A 14,944-nucleotide genomic window follows, 5' to 3' on the forward strand; every position below is an offset into this window, starting at 1 on the left:
TCCAGTTGTTTTCCAGATGTTCCTGCCCAGTGGCTTGAGGGAGCTGGAATCTTACTGTGTTGACATTACTCAGTTTTTCTCCAGGAACCCCAAATCCATTGTGAAAAGAACAGCTCAGTGGGCCATCAAACTCACCAGTCTTGGTGCCAGGCTGCACGGTGAGGCAGACTCTCAAGTGCATACTTCATTTGCATTCAGTAAAAGAACAAGGTAGCAGGAAGGATACACTGAACAGTACAGGGTACCTGAGGGTTGGTATATTCAGTTTCAGGCTGTTATCTAAGCCAGGAAGCCAGGATTCTATAAGATGCATGACTGTTCATGGACTGCTGGGCTGAGCTAGGGTAGCCATGATGGTCTCGATCTCCTCACTTTCCCGTGAGGAGTGCTGTGGTTTGGCCTGTCTAGACCTCAAACTACTATATTCTTTCCTTTCCTTTGCTGTTACTGCAGATTCACACTCATGCCAGATGTGTCATTAGTATATTAATTATTAATATGGTTTAATTAGTATATTTGAGTGCACTAGTGGATCTTGAATAAATCTTTTTTAAGATTAAGGGACTGAAACTTACCTTAAAATAATATGAAAGTGTTCTGCCCTAATAGTAAAATCCAAGGTTTTATTTTTGGGCAAATAAGTGCCTTTGGGATTGTATGAATGGCAGAACATGTCTGATTCTTGTTTGGTAGAGATTTGGCCTTCCTAATTAATATTATTTACTAATACTGTGAATTCTTTGCTTCTCCTACTTTGAATTTTATTTTTTATTTTTTCATGTATTTGCAAGTTGAAAATTGATTCAAATTAGGATTTTTATGCATTATTGTGGAATTTAATTTCACACATTATAGATTTTGAAATTTATTGTAATCTTGGCTCAGAACTGTTGTTCCGAGTCGCGGTGTAATACCGTCTGCTGTTGAATCTAATTAAGGTGTCGTATCACTCGCATGCAGTCTGTATCTGCCTAGAACGTCCTAACAGTTCTCACCTGGACTAGTACCACCCTCACTTCTTGGCCTGATTGAAAGACTCAGCCATATTTGACACACTGTGTAACTTACGTAAGAGGCAACCTTCGTTTATCTTTCGCATTGTTGGCTATTTTAAAAAAACGCTGAAATGTAATTTTCAGCATGATTACTTAGAGATTTTGTATTAATCTTATTAAAGTCACTTATTCATTTGCTATCACTGTATTTGAAGACAAGCGTGACCATACTTCAGTTCTGGCATACAAATATTAGAGTGGCCTACGTAATTTAGAAGTCAAAGTTGGATAGTCTGAAGGTAAAATTGCTTATCAATTGTTACTTTCAAATTTAAAGACAATGAGTAAGTTGTTTCTTTATGAGATTATATTTTTAAGATTTTATAGAGTTGACTGTGATGCTGTCCTTGTGTGTTGGAAACTGCCTGCCTTTCTTAGCTCCATGTGCAAAATGCACAGTTTCAAGGCTGCTAGGATTCCAGGATTATGCTTAGCCAGAGATCTTCTCCTTCCACTTGGCTTCCACCTACTGTTGCGCCTGCTCCTATTTGGAGGGTAATGGCCTTTTAAATAGAGAAGAAGGACTAAGGTGCACAGCCCTGGGTGGCACAGGGCCTTCTGTGGAGATGCCGCTCCTCGCGGCCCTGTTCTTGAGGTCTTCTCTGTTTGGTCTCGGATGTATATCTTACTGTTTAAGTCATTCCTCTGTGTACTGTAGGCAGAGCAGAAAGTGCTGCATTGCCTCTGGTCCTTTTCTAGCCTCAGGACTGTTTTATCCCGTAACAGGTTTCTCAGCTTTGGCTCTGTGCTGATATTTGGGACCAGCTCATTGCTGTAGGTAGGGAAGCTGAGCACTGGGGTGTGCAGAACATTATGTTGTACTTACTAGAGCCCGGGGGTAACCTATCCTGCACTCCCCAGCAGAGCACAGGCCTCTGCTGAAAACTTCCTCATGCTGGGTGTAGTGGAACAGTTATGTGGAGTATTCCTACCTTTAGCTAGGAGTTTGCTTTCTTTTTTTCTTCCCTTTTCCCTCTTTTGAGTGTTAGTTTAAGGGCATAACATTTCTTTAACTCTGGTAGCTGTGAGCCTGTATTTGATATCAGAAAAGCCCGGGAGCCTGGAATCAGGCTCTTCCTCAGGCAGAGTGTGCTGGTGGGAGAGTGGCACTTGAGGAGGAGGAGGAGAAACCCTGGAGGAAGCAGTGGGAGTTGCTTAGTGCTTTTGGAGTCAAGAACTTGAGGGTGGTGGCTTAACACAGTTGAGATTTGCTCTCTCACAGTTGAGGGTTGGCACATTTCAGCGTAGAGGAGGTCAGGGAGTAAGCAGAAGCCTACAGCAGCCAGCATGGGGGTCACCCAGAGCTCACGGAGTCTTTCTAGTGAAAGACATGGCAGAGGAGCAAGTTCTGCTCAGGGACTCAGGTAGGCTGTGACCATTTGGTAAGCAGGTAGGCAGGTCCATCTCTTCTCTCTATGGGACCTTGGTGAGGGCAAGATGAAGTTTATGAGGGATGGGCAGCTGGGCAGTTTGCTGCGTGTATCCTTGAAGGAGCGCTAGGGTAACAGATGAACACCACATGCAGGTCTTCTCGCTGTGGGGTGGGATTTGCCCAGAGTGAGTGGCTTGTGCTCACTCACTCGTGTCTGGGTTTGAGACTGGTCTCATATAGTCCAGGCTGACCTAAGGACCTGCTGTGTAACTTAGGGAACCTTGAACTGCTCTGTCTTTAGGATTGCAGGAGAGTGCCACTCCTCGTTCTACACAGTGCTGGGGACTGAACCCAGGGCCTTGTGCATGTTAGGCAATAATTCTACCAACAGAGCCACTTCTCCACATCTAAGTTTTTGTTTGATTACTTGAACATAATTTCATGCTTACTGACCACTTAAATGTCTTATCAGTATTCTTTGCCTACTTTCTTTTAGAATATATGCTTTTTGTCTTAATTTCTTCCTTTAGTCAAAAAAAAATATGAATGGAGCACCTTTTACACACTAGAACCAGGCACTGTTAGGTCAGCAGAATGGCAAGACCTGTACTAAGGAGCCTGTGTTTGAAGGAGTGGGGCATAAAATAGAAGTTGATGGTGTAAAGCAAGTAGGAACGATTGGCGTATGGTGCTGTGGTGAAGGTGGGCAGGCCAGGGCAGGCCGGTTTTCACTGGCGTTAGGTGGAGATCTGAGGAAGACCGACGTCTACACTCTGCTGGTGCCCAGCACAGGCATGGCAGACAGAGGAAACTGAGTGCTGAGACCTGAGGTAGGTTGCTTTCACTACTGACTATAATTTGGTGAGGGAGAGCGAGAGAGACATTGGATGAGCTTGAGAGGTAGCAAGAGGCAGATGGACAAGAGGAAACAGACCACCCTGAGCCAGATGGGGGAGCCACTGGGTGGAAGCTTGGAGTAGTGAGGTGCCATGACTTGCCCCAGTGTTTGAAAAGACTGTAAGAGTACAGACTAGACTGCAGTCGATGGCCGGTTAGCAGCCTCTGCAGCGTCATAGATGAGTAGTGACATAGTGACATAGTGACAAAGATGAGGAGGCTGGGGATGCTGTGAGCACAGCCAAGACGCAGATGGGTTGAGTGTGGGTTGAGAGGAAGAGTAGTTAAGAGTTGACATTGGCAATGCTTCCACCACTCCTGGGCAGTGGGGGCGTGGGTGGGGGCTGCAGCGGTGGTGCAGGGTGATTCGCAGACCTTTCGTGTGACTGAGTGTATATGGTATTCGTTCATCTAGGCAGGAAAGGCTTTTCCCTGATGGCTGCTGATTGTGTTAGTGCTTTGCTATTCAGATATGTAATGTGTTAATTTTGTGGGGATAGGCTTACAGTTTCTGCTTTTGCAATCATGTCTGGAACAATTCTAACAATTTCCTTTGCTTTCCTCCTTGCTTTTCTTTACGTATTCTTAGGATTTTGTATTTGTATTTAATTTGGGTGGAGTTATTTTTCATGCATGCAATGAATTAACACATTCAACTTTAGGTTTTCTTAAATAATTATCTTGTTATTCTAGCATCATTAAAAAAATTGATCTCTGCCCTAAGAAATTATGGTATCATTTCTCCAGAGTTGGGAAAGGGTGTGTTTGTGTCAGGTTCTAGCAAAAGGTATTCTGACCTGACTTAAGGTTTAGCAACCTCCTGGCCTTGTCTTTGGTTGACATCATAGCCCATGATGTCTCAGTGAACCAGGTTGTAAGCGTCTCTCTCCTTAGCGCCTACCGTTCCCTTGTTTGCCTTAGAAAATGCTTGTAGATGGCTGCAGAGATGGCTCAGTGGGGGAAAGCACTTGCCCCACAAACCAAGAAGCACTCTGGGAGGGAGCTGACTCCACAGGGCTGTTTTCTGACCTCCACATACTTTGTGCCACACATGTGCCTGCATTCACATGCACATGCTCACAGAATAATAATGTCTTAAAAAGAAATTGACTTTGTCACAGTGATTGAGAGCTCTGCCCTATGACTCATTTTTGTTCAGTTTTGGGGGTGGGGACCAAATCCAAGGTTTTACACATTTGCCAGGGAAGCTCACTGCCACCCAGCTCACCCCATCCACTGTGACTTCTGTTTGTTTCTCTGTGTAGCCGTGGCTAGCCTGGAACTCATTCTGTAGACCAGGCTGGCCTTGAACTCAGAGATCTGTCTTTTTCTGCCTCCTGAGTGCTGGGATTAAAGGCGTGCACCACCACCACCTGCCCACTGTGACCTATTTTAACCATGTTCTGCTGTCGAATATACTTGCTGTTGTTTCACTGTGACAGCTAATAATTGCTCTGAGATATCAACTCCACTTTGCTTTGGCAGTATAAAACTGGTGTAGCATTCTCCTGTTGTTCGTGTAACCATGGTATGGATTCCAAAGCCTTCAGTTGTAGGGTTATTATGGGGTTCATGTCACTCCGCCACAGGGCTCTGGCTGCTCAGGGAGGCAGGATGCAGGAAGTTGACCATGCTCACCCCACTCTGCCGCTGGGTGGGTGTTGGGCTGTGGTAAGCCATGGGACACTGCTCTGGGTATGGGGAAGCGCAGTCTGCGTGTGGGGCACAGCTGGAGCTGGCTCGGGAGTTCCTGGCCTAGAGGAGGATGGTGCTGTCGGGTTTTCAGTCTCTTGGGCATTCTTGCACTGATAGGGAGCCAAGGAAGAGCTGAGAACGGAGTGGGGGCCCCTCGGAGCTGGATCTAGCCTGGGGCCAAGGGGGAAAAGAGAGGGAAGCTCCAGCTCATTCTGAGGGGATAGTCCTTAGAGACTTGAAATGTGGTTTATTTATTGTTATTTATTGTTATTAATGTTATTTATTGTCGTGGTAGAAAGTGGATATGAATAACCATGCCCTACTTCTCAGAGTGGGCCTGAGATTAAATACCTTTTGTAAGGAGGAGTGTCTGGGAAGGAAAGTTCATTGGCTAAGCCTCCAGGCCTTTGGGTACTCATTATAATGGAGATCTGTCTTGAGCCTGTGTAACTTGCCATGTCCTCTACCTATGGAGGAACTTGGGGTGTTACCCTTACATGATTGATGGCCACAGATCTATGGAGGCTTCGGCTGGTGACTGGTCTGGTTTCTTGGGAGTCAGGAGAAACACACCAGCCCTTTCAGCGTCACCCGGGTTTCAAACCTCAACCGGGACCAGGGTACCCTTCATGGTCTCACATTCAGTATGTGTGTATTCAGTATATTTGTCTTCAGTATGTGTGTCTGTGTATTCAGTATATATATATATATATATATATATATATATATATATATATATACATATATATATATGTGTGTGTGTGTGTGTATATGTGTGTGTGTGTGTGTGTGTGTGTGTGTGTTTTATAGTCTCAGTGCTGTAGTCCTTTTCTGATACATGGATAATTTAGAGTTGATGATTGGATTTCATTGACTGGATTTTGTTCTTTTCGACAAGAACTGGGAATTGTTCTTATTGGCAGTGTTGACTGAGTCTTGTAGTTGGTTAGAGAAAGTTAGAGGAGCAAACCTTAGCATCTCATTACCTTAGACTATCAGCAGGCTGGGGTGCACCTACATCTTAATGTTTCTTTGCTTTTTTGCAGAGAGGGAAGTATGAAGTTCCCAAGTGGCTGTCTCCCAGCAGCATCCTGCTTCTCCAGCAGATGCTTCAGGTAACCTTCCGTATTCACTTGCAGTAATAGAAGCTCACTGCATTTGTTTGATTTAACTTTTCATATCTGTGCAATTGCTGCCTTTCTTGTTACCTGTGAGCTTAAAAAGGATTTACGCATCATGTATCCCGTTCTCTCTGAGAACCTCTGCACTGGTGTTGTAAACGCAGTTGCTTTAGACCTTGCCCATCTTTGATGACGCGCCCATTTTTCACATTTACTTATTTATTTATGCATGCACTCATCATTCGGCAGCCATTCTGTTTCTCTAGCTCTTGCATGCATGCTAGGCATGTGGAAGCCACTCAGCAGATGCTTGCATGAGCTGATGTGTAGGCTATGGCCTGTGATCTAGTAGAGATCTGACGTGTGTTAAAACACAACTTAGTGGGCCCCATTCCACCATCTGATCTAACAGATCTGGGGCAGGGCCAGGCATTTGCATTTCCAAAAGGCTCCTGAGTGGTGCTGATGCTGATGGTTTTGGGGCCACTTTGAGAATGATTGATGGGATGAAGGCGGAAGTCTCGGTAGTCATCTTATTCATCAGTCAGCAGTGGGCTTCCGTCCTAAACCTTTGTGATCTATAAAATGGAAGGGGCGTGTCTGAGCCCACCTCACTGCTCTGGGCTGTATTGTAGATACAATGAGTTGGAAATGCTTAGGAAAGGAGTGTATTATTAGTGAGTTATTTTACTGATTGTGTTACCTGAGTATCTTCCAGTTTCCCATCGATTAAGCCATCTTTCCCTTTAATTTAAAATGTGCCTCAGGCTCACCCACCTTGATTGAGTAGAGCCAGACCACCAAATCTCCATAGTGAGATTGAAAAATGCCTGGGCCTTTCTTCTAGACCCCAAACTTAATCTTTGTTGATTAATTTTTCTCTGCTCACATCTGAGCATCACAAATGGAAGGGAAAGGTGTGCTTTTCAGCTTGTTCTGTGTGATTGTGAGTGACTCGGAAGTAGAGATTGCGTATTCAGTGTGAATGCCCCGCACTGCACGGCCTTGAATGCTCAACTGGGGAATATTTCCCATGAATAGGTTTTCCAGCAAAGACTATTACATCATACAATAGGTTGACTGAACTTCATGAATAATGTCCATACCAATGAAGTCCGTGTTTGTTAAACATTTATCTTGTAGGCCTGTGTCGGTTGCTATAGTTTTCTTGCCTCAATTGCCTGTTTAAAAGAATTCATTCCAAGGCCATTCTAAGGTCTTTGACAGCGTTATTTGTGATGATAACGTTTACATCTATTCTGGTACATTTTGAGTTCTCGGGAGAAAGGTGTTGTAGTCTCTGTTTGAAATGTACTTCAATGGCCACTAGGTGGACCCAAAGAGACGGATTTCTATGAAAAATCTCTTGAACCATCCCTGGATCCTGCAAGATTACAGCTGTCCCATTGAGTGGCAAAGCAAGGCTTCTGTAAGTATGGCGAAACCCAGTCGTTTGTTTTCAGAAGTTTGTGTGACTTCAGAACCCGCAGTGCTCTAAACACGAAAGTCAATGTATTTTTTTAAACATGGTTGGACTGACTCTGAGGAGACTTAGAACCTAATCCTATATTGCCTGTTAGTCTCTGGCCAGTGAGTGGTTGCTCACCCTGTACTGCGTGCGCATAAATCACCTGGAACCTTAAAAAGCAGGTCCTGCCTCTTATTCCAGGCCTTACTGCCGGCAGGTCTCCTTCTACCATACAATAGCTATTTAGTGAGTGCTTCTAAGAGCTCCCGGGTGTTTTCCACGTGCAGTCAGGATTGTGAATAGTGCTGCTGCTGCTGCTGCTGCTGCTGCTGCTGCTGCTGCTGTCATTGTTGATTTGAGACAAGGTTTCTCTGTGTAGCTGTGGCTGTCCTGGAACTCATTTCTGAGGACCAGGCTGGCCTTGAACTAAGAGATCTATCTGCATCTGCCTCTGCTTCCCCGGTGTTAGGATTAATGGCCTGTGCCACCGGGGCCCGGGTGCTCTGGAGTCCTGGAGGAGTGAATTAACTCTGCCTAACCTGTTTATTCATTTTAGAAATAGGTTAAACTTCTCTGCTTTCCAGTTATGACGTCACATTAGCTTTCAGACATCTAAGCCTGAGGAACACTTTGTACCTTTAACTTATTAGCTCATTAAAGTAACAGTAAGAGTTGAGTATAGCGACACACGTCTATAATCCCAGCACTCGAGAAGTTGAGTCAGGAAGATTGCAAGTTTGAGGACAGCCTGATCTATACACTGAGACTATCTTTAAAGAAAAAAAGCAATCAGTAAATCTGTTACATATTATGAATACATATTTTTGTGAAGAAAAATCATTTAAAAATAATTGGGCAAAGGAGTGGCATGTTGATGTCTTTACAAGTGTCTGTGAGGTCTGGGATAATAGAAGATACCTGTATAGTCTTCTGTTTCTGCATTTAGAAAATGCAACCTTACCCAGACAGAAAGAAAGGGGCAAGTATTTCAGTAGCCTTTTCAGATAGTTTCTGATAATTCCTTAACTCTTGTTCGTTTCTTTTCTAAAAAAATCTTTGTTTTAGTTTATGAGTGGATACTTGCCTGCACCCTGTGACCAAGGAGGACAAAGGGAACGTGGGGTCTCCTGGAACTGGAGTTGCAGATGGTTGTGAACCACTGTGTGGGTGTTGGGAACTGAACCTTGGTCCTGAGTAAGAGTACTGAGAACAGCTGTCGAGCCCGCAGTTTGTTTTTTTAAAAGTTAGTTGAAGGTAGAGTATGGAGTCACACCATGGAGCACTTCGGATTCCCCCATAAAGCCCACTGGTTCATGGCTCTTTTCCCCAAATACCACTCTGTATTGGTCATGTGGGAAATATTTGTGCACTGATGTGCAGATTTCCCGGTGCTGACACATTTTTTGACACAACTACCATCAGTTTATTCAGCTTTGATGAATAATTTCTCAATGGCCAAATCTGAGTGACCAGTAAGGGGGGGTTTTCTATGACTAAAATGCCTGCTGAGGCTGCACCCCAGTCACACAGATCTTTGCTCAGGACAGAAGTAGCTTTGCATTTGTCACCGCCATCTTATAATAAACACACACGTGCATGATGTTGACATGAAATAGAATAATTCTTCTCTTTGCTTCATCAAGTATTTAATTGAAACTGACTTATTGGGGGAATTGTGACTAGGCGATTTCTGCAGAAGCCCCGGTTTCACTCACTGTCGTGCTATAGCTCGTGTGTGAGAAACACTAGTGTTATAAAGATGGTGTTCACTTTGGAGGTCCTCAGGAGACTACACTCGAAAGAGTGGTCTTCTGTACATGGCGTACTCCTCTGTGTTCTAACAGGCACGTAATGTACACACATGTGCACACACCACATTCATACTGTGTACACACTCATGCATGTACTTGTACACATGTAGCTTCATCACATATGTAGTTACAAAAGGGAGTAGTGCCTTTATAGTTTTTACAGGTAATTAAGACTGTTCTCTACTTCTGTAGTGGCATATGTCATGCACATGGATTGGAATAGCTTGGGAGTATGTCTCAGACATGTTACATGTAGACAAATGGTACATTTGCTTTCTGGAATAATCAGGTCAGTGAATATACATACTCAGTAACTAGCTAGTCTTAGAAAAGTGAACTTTTGCTTCCAGCCTCTACTCTTGTCCCCATGTTAGGGCCATATAGGCTGACTAACCCCCTCTACCCTATTTTCTTGTGATGGTTAATTCTCCGTGTATCTCTTATCCATATTCTCCTTGGCCCTCCATGATGTAGTGGATATCTATTGAGTAAATGCAACCTAATCTATTGACTACTAATGGCAGAGCCCAAGAGCCATTTGAATGTCTGAGCAGTCAGCAGAAGGAACGGGGAAACTGATGTGCCCCTTGTGAGGTGGAGATTGGGGGTGCAAATGCCTGTGTTCAGCCATTGGGGGTCATCATTTCTCCATGTGTAGAAGGCTTTGCCTGTCTTTGAGCCATGATTCAAATGGGATAGAATACACTACTGTTCATGTTAGAATAGACAACAAAATGAAGTATGTGTCTCATTGTTTGTTCTTGAGACACAGTCTCTTGTAGCCCAGGCTGGCCTCAGACTTGCTGTGTAGACCAGGCTAACATGGAATCTCAGATCCTCCTAACTGTGCTCCTAAGGAGCCTCTTGAATTTAAACAGACATCAGAGGTTTTGTGTGTTTGCTTTCTGTTCTTTGTTTTTAAATTTGGGGCACAGTCTAAAGTAGAACGTAATTTTGAGTGTTCCCAGTTTTATTTACATCTTACTATAATTTCTGGTCAGCTGTGGTGGCACAGGTCTATTATAATCTGAGCTCCTTGGGAGGCTGGGCAGGAGGATGACAAATTTGAAGCTGGTCCTGGAAACACAGTGAGACTGTCTTAGAAAAAGGGAAGGAAAACAGTTAACTGCTAATCTGGATATTGGGGCGCATAGTTGTAGTCCTAGCACCTGGGAAACCAAAGCAAGAGGAATGCCATGAGTTGAGGCCAGCCTGGGCTACCGTGAATTCTAGGCCAGCCAGTGAGAGACACTGTCTTAAAAAAAGCAAACATTGTTCAGTGGTTAAGAGCACATCTTTCCTGTTCTTCTAGAGAACTCAAGTTTTCATCCCAGCACCCATGGCAAGTAGTGGCTCACAACCTTCTTTAACTACAGCTCCATGGAGGGGTCCCATACTGTTGGCCTTCTCAGGCCCCAAGAGACACACACACACACACACACACACACACACACAGAGTAATAAAAATAAGCCTTTAAAATTTGCTAGTATTTGTTGAATTCTACATTAACATGCTATTCTAAGAGTCAGGCCCTGTATCTTACTATGGGATGATATGGGTAGAATTCTTGGAGAGTACTTTCCGGTAAAGCCTTGTTCTGTCATTCGGCCTTTGTACTGGCTCTCTGAATCGGGGCTATTACTGCCCTCTTTTGCAGATGGAGCAAAAGGATGTGCATTTTCATGAAGTAGCACAGTTGAGTGGCCATCGAGCATAGAGTAGAGAGCCAGAATTTGAATCCAGACAAGGGCTGTAGCCTGGAAAGGACCTGGATTTAATCGTGGGCCTGTATCATGCCCGTCTGCCTCATTCCTTGTCTGGTGTCTGCTGGTACAGAATCATAGACAGGTAGCATCATGGTGTGGTAGGAAAGTCTGAGCCAGGAATCAAAATGCCAGTCTTGATGGGGATGGGGGTGGGGTGAGGGTGGGGCAGATAATCTTCACTTCATCATTCCTAATCAGCATGTTGGTTAGTGTCCTGCCTGGAGTCCCTGTGGCTTTACCTATCAGCTTACTTGTCATTCTCCCTCCTCCCAGAGCTGTTGTGGGGTGAAATGAGTTGTAAACAGAAGAGGTATGAGGATTGTTGTCGCCTGTTGAGGGATTTGCTTTTTTCTTTCAGTGTGTGTTATCAAGAATGAACTATAAAAATAATTCTGATTTACTTGGATATTTAAGGCATAGATGCTGTAATAATTCTACGCATGATCTCCTCATGCTATTTTCATGCACAGGTCTAGTACCCTAGTATTGTATCAAATAGAAGTTATATTCAGTTTCATTTTCTGCCCTAGTGAACAGGAAATGTAGCAGGCACGGATAATCCAAAATAATTGGCTACCTTTGGACATGCATTTTTGTCCTTAACCTAACCTGAGCACGCATACTGAGAATTCAGAGCACCATCAAACTATCGAGCCCCTGAAGGACTCAGTTTGAAATGAGAGACTTTCTCAGACCTTTGTCACCCTGGCCTTTTTATTCTAGTTCAGGAGTCCAACAGAAAGCCCAGCGCTTCCTTCATGCCTGTCCTGCCTTTCCTGTGTTGTGCATAGCATGTGGTAGATGCACAGGGCAGGGTGGTGGGAAAACAGGCTCTTGTCTGTTTCCTCTAAAAACATGGGGGCTCGGTTTTGTTTTGTTTTGCATTTATTTGTGTGTGTGTGTGTGTGTGTGTGTGTGTGTGTGTGTGTGTGTGTCTGTGAGAGAGAGAGAGAAAGAGAGAGAAAGTGTGTGTTTGAGAGAGAGAAAGTGTGTGAGAGTATGTGTGTGTGTATGTGAAAGTGTATGTGTGTATGTGAGAGTGTGTGTGTATGTGAGAGAGAGTGTGTGAGACAAAGTGTGTATGTAAGAGAGAGTGTGTGTGTGAGAGAGAACATGTGTGTGTGAAAGTTTGTGTTTATGTGTATGTGAGAGTGTGTGTGAGGAAGTATGTGTGTGTATGTGAGAGAGAAAGTGTATGTGAGAGAGGAAGTATGTGTGAGAGAGAAAGTATGTGTATGTGAAAGTGTGTGTGTGTATGTGAGAGAGTGTGAGTGTGAGAGAGTGTGAGAGAAAGTGTGTGTGTGAGTATGTGAGAGAGAGAGAGAGAGAGAGAGAGAGAGAGAGAGAGAGAGAGAGAGAGAGAGAGAGTGTGTGTAGGGCAGACCTTTTTCTTTCTATCTTGTGGAGCTCACAATCAATCCTAGGCCATAGAGTTGGGTGGCAGGAGTCTTTACCTCCTATGCCATATTGCCAGACCTGGGTTTGTTTTGTTTTTGTTTTTGGGTTTTTTTTTTGTTTGTTTGTTTTACTTGCTTTCTTTCTATTTTCTTTTAAAAATGGGGTCTCCCAAAGCTGGAGAGATGGCTCAGCATTTCAGAGCACTTACTGCTGTTGCAGAGGCCTGGGTTCAGTGTCCAACACACACATGGTAACTCACAACCATCTCCAGTTCCAGGGGATCCGACACTCTTCTGACCTCTTTGGGCTCCAGGAAGTAGGTGGTGCACACACATACACTCGGGCACACTCATACACAGAAAGTTAAAGTCCTGTGTAGCCTATGCTGGCCTTGAATTTGCTGCCTAGCTCAGTCTGGCCTTGAACTTTTGATCAAATTTGTCTTGATCTGTTCAGTCTGTTCTAGAGTGGAGTACCATGGGAAGTTCAGACATAGCCTGTGTGGTGTCTGGGATGACTTGCTTTTCTATTTGTAGTTGCTTCCTTCCCACTGTGTCTTCCTCCCACAGTGAAAGGAGTAGAGGGTGCCTTGGGGCCTCTTTCTGTTCGTAAAGATGGATTCTGCTCATCTCACCTTCTAATCCCCACCTCTTAACACTCGTGTTGGTCATTAGGGGCCAGCGTGCAGTCTTGAAGGAACACAGACCCTGGGCCACAGAAAGGTCGTTGTCTTCTCTTTCTCTTCATTCATGAGGTGGGGTACGTTTCTCAGGAGCTCACTGTCACTTATCTGTGGTGCATGAGGGTGGTCATGACGCTCTTTTGCCTTGTTCGAGGCAGTCGTCTCCTTCCTGCTGTGCTGATTCCAAGTCGTTCATTTAGAGGGGAAGTGGCCTGTAACAAGAATATTTAAATTTCTGAAGGTTATCAAGTTAAAGAGGAACTAGGACTGTGCATATTGTAAAAATAGTTAACCATTTTTTGAGGGTCTTGTCTGTTTCAGTGCTATACTTGAGCATTCCTGTGTTACATATATGGCAAGGCATGTAGCATGTCTTTTACAGATGATAAAACAGACTCGTGGAGGTGTACTGGCATACTCAAGGTCACATGGTTATAAAGTGATGTCACAATGAAACCACGATCTCTGTAATCTCAAAACCTGTTTAACTCTCAAGACTGTTCTGACTCAGCAGTGAGAGATCCCATGGAGACAAGCTTAGGTGACGGAGAGCACCACAGCTGTCCCGACTTCCCTACAAGAGGGCTTGAAGCAGAAAGCAGACCGTTACTTCCTGAAGCTGTTGTGGGGAGGATGCCTTACTTTGGAAGTCACATTCCTTATGATTCTCTTCACATCCATCTTCTGAGTGTTTTCCAGCCCAGACAAAACCATTCCTGTCATTTTGTTTTTAAACTTGGTCATTGCCCTTAAGCAAATTGAAATTTAAGTAGAGAGTTTCAGTGTGCTGACATTATGGGGTACTGTACCTTCAGTGTGACTGTAGCTATGCTTCGTTTGTCACACACTGGGATAGTGCAGACCTAAACCTGACCCAAAGTGCAACACAACAAGTCAGGGTCACCCTTTGACCACTTGTGTCAACGCTGATTTCTGAACACGTGATCCCTTTGCTGCACAAAAGCACTGATTGTCAGTCAGGTGACGGCCTATGAGAGCCAGGAGCAAACTCCCTTCCTTGAAATGGTGGTGGCCTCTGGTCCCGGGGCTGCTGCGCTGACAGTGTAGCTCAACAGTAAAGCACATGCCTAACATGAGGTGGCAGATTCAGGTTTGAGATCGCACAAAGGAGAAAGTCCCAGCAGTGTTGATGTGCAACCAAAAGTTTTGACAAGCTCATGATTATGCTGATTTTAACGTTCAGTAGGACACACTTGCAAACAACAGCATGACATTGTGTTTTGCAGTTGACTCACCTTGATGAGGATTGCATAACAGAGCTTTCTGTACATCACCGCAACAGCAGGCAAACAATGGAGGATTTAATTTCGTCGGTAAGAAATACAGCATGAACTTAAACATGGTGACTTGACCCATTGTCCTTCTGTCTATTTGTACGTTGACAGCGATGTAGCATTTTTAGGACCATGGACCTTCATGAATGTGACTGCAGCACTGTATATTTATGTGATACAGTTCTTTCCTGTCTTCTGGGTGTTCTCTTACAACCTCTCTGGCTCGTTTGCTTGTTCTCTGTGTGTGGGTGAGCACATGCTACGGTAAGTGTGTAGAGCTCAGAGAACAGCTGTGGGAGTTGGGTGTCAAGGACGGAACTCTGGTGGTCAGCCTGATGACAGGTGCCCATGCCCCTGAGCCCTCTCACCATCCCTGGATGTCC

General features: G+C 44.4%; 1 protein-coding gene across 2 annotated transcripts in view; it reads left to right on the plus strand.

The window, feature by feature from the left end:
• Positions 1-14,944, plus strand: part of Melk (maternal embryonic leucine zipper kinase) — a 60,104-nt gene that overhangs the window by 20,854 nt on the left and 24,306 nt on the right. For both annotated transcript variants that reach the window (NM_001395606.1, XM_063287908.1), the window contains exons 9-11: positions 6,066-6,134; positions 7,471-7,569; positions 14,514-14,600. In NM_001395606.1, coding sequence (NP_001382535.1) covers positions 6,066-6,134; positions 7,471-7,569; positions 14,514-14,600 — 255 coding nt within the window. The remainder of the gene's footprint in view (positions 1-6,065; positions 6,135-7,470; positions 7,570-14,513; positions 14,601-14,944) is intronic.

This window comes from Rattus norvegicus, chromosome 5 (genome assembly GCF_036323735.1).
Source record: "Rattus norvegicus strain BN/NHsdMcwi chromosome 5, GRCr8, whole genome shotgun sequence".
NCBI lineage: Eukaryota > Metazoa > Chordata > Mammalia > Rodentia > Muridae > Rattus > Rattus norvegicus.